The sequence below is a fragment of the Dermacentor silvarum genome, chromosome 4, assembly GCF_013339745.2.
Source record: "Dermacentor silvarum isolate Dsil-2018 chromosome 4, BIME_Dsil_1.4, whole genome shotgun sequence".
Classification (NCBI taxonomy): domain Eukaryota; kingdom Metazoa; phylum Arthropoda; class Arachnida; order Ixodida; family Ixodidae; genus Dermacentor; species Dermacentor silvarum.
The window spans coordinates 3381768-3393098 of record NC_051157.2 but is presented as its reverse complement, the minus strand read 5'-3'; the positions used below and the strand labels follow the sequence as shown (position 1 = coordinate 3393098).

The 11331-nt window shown below is 53.0% G+C and overlaps 1 protein-coding gene across 1 annotated transcript in view; it reads right to left on the bottom strand.

Annotated features, from left to right (window-relative positions):
* The window catches only part of LOC119448019 (transmembrane protein KIAA1109 homolog), a 431927-nt gene that overhangs the window by 275310 nt on the left and 145286 nt on the right, over window positions 1-11331 (bottom strand). The window contains exon 12 of the mRNA XM_049665124.1: window positions 5573-5878. Within this exon, the coding sequence (XP_049521081.1) occupies window positions 5573-5878 (306 nt within the window). The remainder of the gene's footprint in view (window positions 1-5572; window positions 5879-11331) is intronic.

The following is an 11331-nucleotide window of genomic DNA, read 5'->3' as shown; positions in this document are numbered from 1 at the left end:
CGTCCTAGACGACCCACTTCCCCCATTCGCTTCTGTCGACATGGCTTTGGAGCAGCGCAAGGACTCCTGGATTTCATCTTTGATAGATTACATCTCTGATTCACCTGAACGCCCACCATCCCGAGCACTACGCCGGCAAGCTTCGCACTTCGCCATCCGTGACGGCATCGTCCATCGCCGTAACTACAGTTCCGATGGCCGCAAATGGCTGCTTGTAATACCCCGGCAGCTCCGCACTGATGTATGCGCCGCTTTCCACGCCAACCCTCAGTGTGCACACGCTGGTCTCTTCAAGACCTACACCAGACTACGTCATAGGTTTCATTGGCGCGGTATGTACACATTTGCGCAAAAGTACATTCGCTCTTGCACAGAATGTCAACGCCGCAAGCCTGATCCTTGCCGCTCTTCTGGACCAATGCAACCTTTGCCGTGCCCTTCACGACCCTTTGACCGGGTTGGAATAGACCTATACGGGCCTCTGCCATACACAGCTGCTGGCAATCGCTGGGTCATTGCAGCTATAGACCACCTCACGAGGTATGCCGAAACGGCCGCTCTACCCGCCGCGACGTTGCCTCTTTCCTGCTTCAACTGTTCGTTCTACATCACGGCGCTCCCCGCGAACTACTGAGCGACCGAGGCCGCGTATTTCTCGCCGATGTCCTTCATGAACTTCTCACTGAATGCCGCATTATTCATCGCTCTACCACCGCATATCACCCGCAAACAAATGGATTGACAGAACGCTTTAACCGAACTCTTGGCGACATGCTTTCGATGTATGTCGCCTCCAACCACACCAACTGGGACCTCATCCTTCCCTATGTCACGTACGCCTACAATACACCCCAGGTAACGACAGGCTTTTCTCCCTTCTTTATTTTATATGGCCAAGAACCGTCCTTTCCCCATTGACATTATTCTTCCTTACCGTGGCGACTTATCAGAGGGTACACCGGTTTCCAAAGCCGCCCGGTATGCAGAAGAATGTCGGCAACTAGCTCGCTCCCTTTCAACGCAAGAACATGTGCTACAGAAATTTCGTCATGACGACGGGAGCCCCCACACCCAGTTTTCGCCTGACGCTCTCGTTTGGTTGTGGGTGCCTCCTACTTCGACACCAGGTGTCTCCTCCAAGTTTGTATCCCGATACCATGGACCCTACCGGGTTCTGCAGCAAACTTCTTCGATGAACTACGTCATCGAACCTCTGACGCCTCCTACAGACCTGCGTCGCCGAGGCCGCGAAACTGTCCACATCGATCGGCTCAAGCCGTATCACGAGCCCTTTGTCCTCATGACGCCTTAGGCCTCCTGTGCGGCTCCGTCTTCAGCGAGGGGGGAAGATGTAAGGAAGAAGTGCGTCCGGAGCCGGATCGCCAGCGCTACTGAAGTGGGGCTCGGGCTCGACGCTGTTCCTGGTGCGCCTGGCTAACCTACGCTGCTGTGTCTTCCTGTCAGCGTCCTTCGCGTCATCCACAGCCGTGCTAGACTTCCTTGTCATAGTTTGCACTACTGTGTTGTCGTTCCTTTGTCCCAAGAGCATGTGTGAGACCCCACATCTGGCGCCCAACGTGGGGCCTCTTGCGACATCGGACGATAATTTTGATTTTTGCTCGGTTCGAGACAACTTTTGTTTGAACTGAAGCATATTCCTAGCGTGGATCTTGATCGCTAGCATCGGCGGCGAGCTTTCTTGAGCAAAGCGACGGTTGCTGTAGCGTGTTTGAACTTTTCAACATGCTAAGCCTTTTCGCGAGTGTTTTGAAGTACACTCGTGGGTACGAGAGCCACCTGGTCTGCATCCTGGTCTGCATCCTGGTCTGCATCCTGGGAGAGCGAGGCCTAGCAACCGCAGAGCATTGGCAAGCCTGAAGCGAGTGAGTACGTAAGCCTCGTGGGTGGTCCGAATTTCGTATGTAAATAGCTTCTTCTATATCTTTGACTTCAGAAGTCGCGGCTCAGGGAGCCGGGTGACAGCGGGCCACGGGTGCCGCTACATGCTGTCTGGTATTGCGGCCTGGCACCGGGCGCTCTGACACCGCGTCTGGGACGGTGGGCGCCGTCAACTCGGATGCTGTGTGCACCGAGCGGGGTAGGACCATCTAACAGAGCTAACGTCTTCTCGCGGCTGCCTGTTCTTGTGCCTATTTTAGGTGGTGTTTTTGGATGCCCGTTGTTGTCAGGGTAGCGACACATTAGGCCTAAGGCTTTACAAAGCTGCCTGTCGCACGTTGAGGGACACAACCTGGTGGACCGTGGTGTTGAGGTGTCGCACATTGCTTCTCTCATTAGTTCGCCTCGCACGAATTGAAATTACTCATTCGACACAAGAAAGTAAGCTTTGTTCACGTGAACCTAGCATCTGAAATGCTGCCCGAAATATTTTGCTAGCCGAATTTAACATCGTACAACGTGGGCGAAGCGTATGCCGAATTCCTCTCCTCTCCCTTGCACACTACTTTAGTGTTGTCGAGTGCGTTGAGTTTCCTGTCACCTGCACATCATCAGCGCTGCTGCCCCGGACTACAATCGAGATACCCTAAGCGATGCAGATGCCTGTGGCTAGTTCGGCGCAGCGATTTCGGCGGCCGCCTGTGTCTGGCTCGCTACCCTGTGCGGCTGGGAAAAGAGCTGGCAGTCACCAGTGCCTCTCGCCGGCAGGGCGCGTCGGCACGAACGACACTTGCTCGTGCCGACTTCTGCGTTTCTGTTTCCGGAGTCCTGGGCTGGAGTCACGCCACTGAATCTACAGAGGTGGTGCTGTGACCAACGGATGCCAGCGGTGAACCCCAGAGACAATGTCGGCTCGCATGTTGTGGATAACGTGTGTGGACATTTCCTCGACGCGGCCACTGTCACATGTACTAACTTTTGTTCGCGATGCGCGCGTTGATAGACCGTGTGACATGTTTTGCCGAAGTATGTGTAGTGATTTAAGGTTTGGGGGATGTGGGGATGCGCGACTCTCATGCGTCTCCTGTAATCCGGCTTCTCCGTGTGGCTAAGCGTGTGGGGAGCACACGCTGCCACCTTCTCCCGCGGGCGCTCGCCCGTCGCTTGCGAACGGAGCGCACGCGGCGGATCGGGCGGACATCTCGTGCGCGCACAACGCGCGCCGCGGGAGCCGAGCGGACACGGGAGAAGTGCACTTTGCCCTCTCCCGGTTCTCGCTCGCCTCTCGCGACGCGCGCGCCCGCGCGGGAAGAGGGAAAGTATCCGGCGGGCGAGGAGGACACTCCCCTCGCGTAAAGGTAAAAAGATAAAAGAGCGCGACCGAGAGACCCCCGGGGCTCTCTGACCTCGCTGGACCTAACTGCCCGGACGGATTTTACCTGCTGAAAGCCGTGAGTGACCTCGTTGGCGTGACTACCACACGCGACGAGGCAAGCCTATTTTATTAGTTGTTATACAGAGCGGACTTCCCTCTGCAAGTGTGTTTTATTGCTGACAGCAATAAACGTTGTTGAGTTGACTCGCTTGTTGCCTTATTCGCCCGAACCCTGCGTAGCTGCGATTACACGCGCTACGGGTTGGGGAAGACCCCCACAAGCGCCGGCGGCGGTCATAGTGGTTTACGGCGCATTGCGAGAGATGGCGCGAGTGTCGCGATGCCAATGCCACCGAACGGCGGGGTGATTTGGGAGAAAAAGGTGGAAGGCGCTCACTCTTTGGCTTGGGATCGGCGACCAACACGCATGAACGCATTGCGCGTGCGCCGGCCCGCTTCACGGGACTGTCTCGTGAGGCTAAGAGCAGGACACCGGTATGGACGAATACAGATCGTTCGAACGTGCCACCGTTCGCGTGACCGTACACGTGAACGACTAGGCGATGGTGTCACAGCATGGGGTGAACATATTCGCTCGCTATCGGGTCGCGGTGAGTCGGACTTCCTTGATTTGTGGCGCGCCCATGTGAATGTTCTATCGGTAGTAATTCGGATAGTGTGTATTAGTGTATGAAAGGTGCAATAATTATAAATGCCTTTTTGATTGTTTGCACTACTCTGTAGTCGTTCCTTTGTCCCAAGAGCATGTGTGAGACCCTACACAATAAACTATTTGCAAGTGACGCTCTTTCCTGTCCTGATTGTTTTTTGTTTTTGTTTTTTCCGTCCCTGGTTGCGTCTAAACACTACGGAATAAGTAAGGCAGCCATTGGATTCACAGCCAAGTTTGCCTCTCGACGCACAGGGCCATCTAAATTGACTGCACACATTGGACGCAATGCCTACAGACTCAGAGACCTGGCTATAGGGAAACAGAAAGGCCTCGCTAATGGAGACCAGCTGATCCTTTATCACGTGATCATGTGCCTTGGAAGCCCTCTTCACAGGATAAAAGGTGGGGAGCGGGGGGGGGGGGGGGAGCGTGATCTGTGAGGGTACCGGGCTAACGCCAGGTGGCGTAGAGTCACAGGCACGAGATGGTAGGCAACCGTGTACAGTAGCAGGACGGGACGGTAGGCAACGGTGTGTGGCGAGCGGGGGAACAAGGAAGGCGCGCGTGCGCGGTCGACATGCGGGGAGCGCATGACAGTGAATAGAGTGAGTGAAGTAATCGACAGAGCAAGCCGCGTGCAGTTCGGCGGGATGGAACGCAGACTGCGTGTGTGTGTGTGCGCCGAGGATTTTTTCCTGAAATAAAGAATGTACTTGACACCCTTTCCCAATGAAGTTTTACTTTTTACTCTCGTGTAACATTCCTTCATAGCTTTAGCGTCGAAGAAAAAGAATATGGAGTGCTTCTGAAAGCTCCAATAATACAGAACCTGGCGCAAGAAATCGTTATTCAGTTACACTCAGCGCATCTTGTCCTTGACAAATACAAGCAGCACTAGTGACAGACCAAATGAAATACAGTAGAGCCTTGTTGATATGATCCCATTTAGTATCATTTTCGGACGGCAACATTCGTGATCACAAACACAAAAATTTACCCAACGCAGTAACGGCTCTTTTTTTTACCGGTGAATATATTCCCGGGTCCTGCTAGATACCATGTGAACATGAAAAGGTGCAAGGCACGTGCTATCGAGAGCAGTAGGTGCCAAGTGCCAAGTAGGTGACAAGTGATAACATGCGAACTACAATACGCCAATCTGAACACCTATCTAACAAACATTTCCAAAGCTTTGCATCTATGTTAACCATGAAACTTACCCTCCTTACTCAATTCTAACTCACCACTGTATCTAGCACGCATCCAATTTTGATGGGTTCAATGTAAGAAAATAAAAGTGCACCTCAATGAAATGTGCCCCCAATTTATAAAAGGATATGAGAAAAATAATTTTATTGCGTAGTTGTTAGCGGGCACACAACATTTAGTAACAACCTAGCAGAGTGTGGTGTTAAATGTGAAGTGTTCTACAGACCCAGCACTGCATCTAAGGTTTACCCAATGAAACAAACTATCCAGGTTTTAAAAAGATGCCTTCGTCAATGGCATTAATTTCAGGTGGTGCAGAAACATGAAAATTCACAGTACATACCAAGAATTTCAAGTTCTCGCGAGGCATTGAAAGCTCAAAAACAGGTAATTTATGCATTCATTCTCCAGCTTACCTTGACCAGTTGGCCCAGAGCCAGGCTGAGGTCCACCTGGCCTTTCCCAAACAGTTTCATGGCTGTGACCGCACGCGAGGCATTCTGCACCCTGTTGGAGAGCTGCAGGTCGAGGGTGCCAGTCTCAAGGCGCACAGCACTAGCTGTGGGGGTCGTCGCAGTAAGCCGGATGCCCCGCAGTCGCAGCTGCAGGGAGAATAGCAGCTGGCCGCCACCCAAAGCACTGCTGCTGCTGCTGCCACCGCCACCCTCCCAGAGGCGCAGTGGCCGTGTGCCAGACATCTTCTGCACAACCTCATTCACCTCCTGTGTTGCGGAAATGTGACGAGCTAAAGCGCATTCCGAATGTGGGTATGTGTTTTGGGCAAAAGCTAGGTTCGGCCGATCTTAAGCTGGCCAGCCAAATGTCGATCCAGTGTGACCACACCAATTGTATCTATCTTCACTGCCAAGCTGGTGCATGCTGGTGACAGCAGAAACTGAGTCTTATACCTTCATCAGTTCACATGCCATGTATCGACCATGTATCGGTGAACAGGCTGTTCAGAGTTCACATAAATTATTAATTGGTGGCTTGAGATGCTGATACATGTCATCACTCTTTTGCTTATTTTGCATAAACCCACTCCTGATATCATTTTCACCAATATTGAAGGGTATCAGATATAACTATTAGGAGTGTGCAAATACCGAATAGTAGATTTCGAGTCAAATATAATCGAAAAAAGAAAAAAAAAAACACACAGGTATACCAAATCGAATATCGGAAAATTTATTACAAAGTTTAATGCCTTGCAAAACTTGGGGAAGAAAACATGATGCTGCACATGCCCAGGAATATCCTAGCATTGCATAACAAGAATGTAGAAACCTATCAGTAATTTAGGTAAATAGACATCCAAGATATAAATACGTACAGTACGGTCTACTCTTATTAAAGGAAACTCCAAATTAGATGTTAGCACTGATTACAGATCAGTTCTAGTACATGAAGACCTGGAAAATATTTTTTTAATCAATAGAATGTTGAATAGAATCAAGTGCAATTTTCTCTTCAAGCTAAAGGATTAGTAATGCTTTGTTGTACTGAATACCGATGACGATCTCAATTTAATAGTGGACCTGTACTTATGCCAATCTTTTACTGCTTAGAAAGCTTTGCTTTCCAGTTTCCCTCCACAATACAAAAGGCCTTTCTCATCTTTGCAGCGGGTGGGTTATCTTAAGGCCAATCTGCGTGACAGACGAAAGCACGGACCTTGCATAGCCATTGTGGTGCTGTGCCGGTCGACAGCTGTTGATGCCAATGGTAAAGAGCAGGTAACTTTTCATTGTTGGTTTTAGTGTCATTTGTCACCTGTCAAAGGTTCTGTAATTGGAGGGGCCATGGCTCATTCACTTGAGACCGATGCGCGTCTAAGAGCGGCATCGGGATCAAGACGCCGTCATACAGTGTGTCACAAAGATGGTGGTCGAGAACAATATTTTTGCCATCCCGTACAACTGCTTTCGATTGCGAGTAGGTTTGTCAGCTTTCTGAGTGTTGCACGGTTGCTGCGAATAGATGACATGAGCTCACGTCATCGTCATTTTAATCGTTTTGATTGGTCCCGTTGACCTGGATGGAGATCGGATAGGTAACGATAGAGGTCCCATGCCGCGGGAAGGCCGTGCATGTCAGGGCACCAACCACGGACATGTTCCTCCCCAAATACACCCGAATATTTGAAAAACCGAATAGTATATATTTGATTTGTGAATCGAATTATTACAATGTTCACTATTAGGGGCGAAGCACCTTAGGGCCGAGCCTTGTCCCCCCTCGTCGTCGTCGTCCGTAGCTCTGGTTTGCATGGAGTCCGCTAGGGGCGCTGCGGTGCACAAGGGCATTTATTCCAAGAACTTACAACAACTTACAACAGCGGCGGACAAACCTCCGCCGCCTAGGTTTGTGAGTGGTGGAGCTGGCTAACACTCCCAGGGTTAATTCTAGTTGTAAGACATAAATACCTCAGAAAGTGGATAGGAAAACGGCACCGTGGTACCTCAATGGTGAAAGCATCGCACGTGTAATGCGAAGACATGGGTCCATTCCCCACGTACGGCCAGTTGTTTTTTCATCCATTTTCATTTTCATTAATTTATAATTTTTTTAATTCAGTTAGTAAGTACAAGTAATTTCCCCTATGTTGTCCTTGGGGTCACTGTTTGTTGGCTTTTTATGATATCTCTTCAGCCATGGATTATATCGGTCGCTTCTGATAACAGCGCGCCCGCTATGGATGAAAAGGCGAGAGTGGCAGCTCAACTGCAAGCGGAGTCGAGGGCACGCAAAGCTGCTGCAGCACGGCGACGCTGACATGTCGACCCGGAGCTGAGGGCTCGCAAAGCTGCAGCAGTACGGCAACGCCGGCAAGCGGACCCGGAGCTGAGGGCTCGCGAAGCTCGCGCTTGAACCAAGCATTGGCGCCACTAACCTCAGGTTGAGAACGCTTCCGGAGTTTTGCCGCCGCTTCCCGTGCTCTCACACCCTCTGGGTCCGCTTGCCGGGCGCTTGAACCGAGCATCGGCGCCACCAACCTCAGGTAGAGAACGCTTCCGGCGTTTTGCCGCCGCTTCCCGCGCTCTCGCCGTTTCCCGCGCTCTCGCCGTTTCCCGCGCTCTCGCCGCTTCCCGCGCTCTCGCCACTTCCCGCGCTCTCGCCGCCTCTGGGTCCGCTTGCCAGCGTCAGGGCGATTCACGGTTACCCGAATGATCCCCTGGTGCTTCGCCCACTCATCATCATTCACTTCGTGGATATGCGGTGTTTTTTGATTCGAAATTGAATATTCGAGTAATCGCACACTCAGACAATACATTTCTTCCATCAGCGCACACCATTAGCAGATTGTTACTACTCACAGAATGCGTTGTATTGAGAATGGGTGCAGGCTACAGGTGTCACAGCAGAGACGATTACAGTTCTTAACTCGGCCATGCCAGAGTTAGGTGGAGCTCTGGCGCCGAAACATTTTTTGAGGGGCTCTGTGGAACCACTATTTCTGTTAGACCTTGTGAGTTCTTGGTGTCTCACAGGAGACCAACCACCGCGGGTTCGAGCTTAGCGAGCCACAGGGCCATGTCAGCCGTCGCCTCCAGCACCGCTCGCGCGCGAGCTCAGAGGCCGCAAGGGGCTACCGAGCGACGCACGCCAAAAACACAGTAAAGCCCTGAGTTGACGGAAACACTTTACTGAAACCGTCGGCACCAGCACTGCACAAACGCCCGCGCAGCGGGGAGCCAAAGGGGTCCCGCACCAGGGCGAAAATACAATAACAGGCGCCTATAGCACGTCGCGGCGAGAGCACAGGCTCAAGCTGGGACACGCCGCTAGGAAAAGTCCCGGCGGCTATGCTACTTGCTCTGGCGATAACCAATGGGTCAACTCGCGAGAGCTCGGGCAAATATCCTTCGGCTTAGGCTTTCGGGAAGTGCGGCACGGCGAGGTACGACCTCCCGCGAGCACTAATGGCACCGCTCGTCGGCTTAGCGTCGGGAAAGGATCAGCACAAAGTACGCGCTCCCCGCACGGGCAAAGGCACCGTGCGCGAGCTCCAGTCCTAGTCACAAAGGTGTCGGCGGACGAGAGGAAAGCATGAACGTACCGTGCGCCGGTCCCGGAGAGAAGAGCCTGCCACGCTCCGCCGCTAGCAGCCGAAAAACGCGGCCGCGTGACGTCAGCGCCCCGCCCTCACCGCCAACCGCCACGTGCGCATCGCCACCGCGGGAACCGGTTAGGCGGCGCGGGCGGCGAATAAGGCGAGCGGGGAACGGTGGCGAGGGATGGCAGAGCAGGCGAAGCGCGCGCAATCATGCCGGCGCAACCCTCAATCCCCACATCCTCCTCTCCTTAAATGCCCCCCTACCAGCCTGGCGAAACAGCTAGTAGGGGCTTATGCTTCAAAGACAATTGAGTCTTTCATGCACAAGCTAAATGCTAACCTCAGCCCAGCAAGTACTCTTAACACACTGCGTTCCGACATATAAAACAAAACACTTTCATGCAATAAAAAAAAAATGGTAGAGCACAAAACGTTACTGCGAAGAGAAGAGGGGGAAAAAAAAAACTAGCACTCTCTGTCCCACCCCCCCAACAAAAGGGGGTGAAACAAAAGAAACGGCAAGAAAACTAGTTCGAGTACGCCGGAGAAGAACGGAGGTCTTTATGTACGTCTTTTCTCTCCCCTTCCTACAACAAGTCCCCCAGTTCCGTCATTAGTAGGCTCACGTGGGTGGTGGGGTCGTGGGCCGGTGCGCTCGTGTCTTCTTTAGGCCCGGGCGGTCCAGCCATGAGGGCCGCAAAATCCGCGCTCTCCCTCAGCCGTTGGCGGCACAGGGCCGCGAGGTCCGCGTCTGGTAGAGGTGACGGTTGGCGTCTCTGCGGGGCGCTCAACCCACGCGCCTTCTCCGCGGCCTCCCTTGTGCGTGCCACGTGTAAGGCCCCGGTGAAATGGCTTTTGAAGTACACCGTGGCGCGGCACAAGGCACAAAACGCCACATCGGGCGGAGCAGGCATCTGTGCTCCCCGAGCCGCCCGATCCATCTCGGCGATCGTGCGGCCCCGGAATGGCCAAGGCACCCGGTCCAGTGACAACTCCCGGCCAACGCGTCGCTGTGTCTTCCATGGTGCCTCGGTCGAGAAGCATCGCGGTGGCTCCTGGTCTGCCTGGCTCGTCCAGGTGGTCATTGTCCGGTGCGTGACCCGTGGTCGCGGTCGTGGGGTAACCGTGGATGGAGCCGGCCGCATGGGCAATCCCATGCGCTCGGTGCGCCACGTGTCTCTCCTCGGGCGGCCATGTTCGGTGGATCTGGAGATGGCTGATTGCTTCGTTGAAATCATCCTGTCGTGTGCGGATGCACGTAGTGGTTGACCGCATCATCGGTTCCCCTGCCGGCTTGTCCCCGTCAACACACCGCGTCATATGCCCGCGCACCAATGGCCGAACGCGTCTCCCAACCCGCGCACCCCCGTCACTGCATGCGCACCTTGTGGTTGGTCGTTACCGCGTAACACACACACGCACACAAGTCGCGTCGATCGTCACCCGCGCACCGACGAATGACAGGGCTACTGACCCTCACCTCCCCGCTCCTCGCCAAAAAAACACAAAAGCGACGACGAGCGCAGAGAGAGAACAAAAAAAAAACGAGAGACAGAGAGGAACGAGAAAAAAAATGCTGTTCGCCTACTTACAAGGGAAAAAAAAAAAAAAACGTTATGAATCAAACTATAAGGCTTTACACGCGAAAATTAAACACACTTTCAAAAAAAAATAAAAAACATAAATACGCTCAGCGTGCGTCTTTAAAAAAAATGGGGGGAAAAATGCACACTGTTAAAACACTACATAAACACACTTGCAATACGCTGCGCTGGGACTAGCTTCTTTTCGTGCACTGGGCGCAAAGAAGCTAGCCCACTGAGGCTACGCATTTTACTGAGGGCCTTCAGTTCAATTCGCGAAATCACACAGGTGACCGCTTCCTCAGATTGTACCGGTGAGTGGTCCGAATGCGGTCCGTTGCTCCGGGTGTGCCCCGTTGCTTGCGTGCAATGCCACTGGGCACTGGCGCAAGCTCGTCGGACCGTGACGCAAAGGCCTTCAGGTCGGCGATATGGGCACGGCTGAGTTTTCCCGAAGAGGGATCCTTCAGCAAAAACGCGAGTGGAGACCAAACTTTCTCCACTCGGTAAGGACCAAGCCACTTAAGAGCGAGCG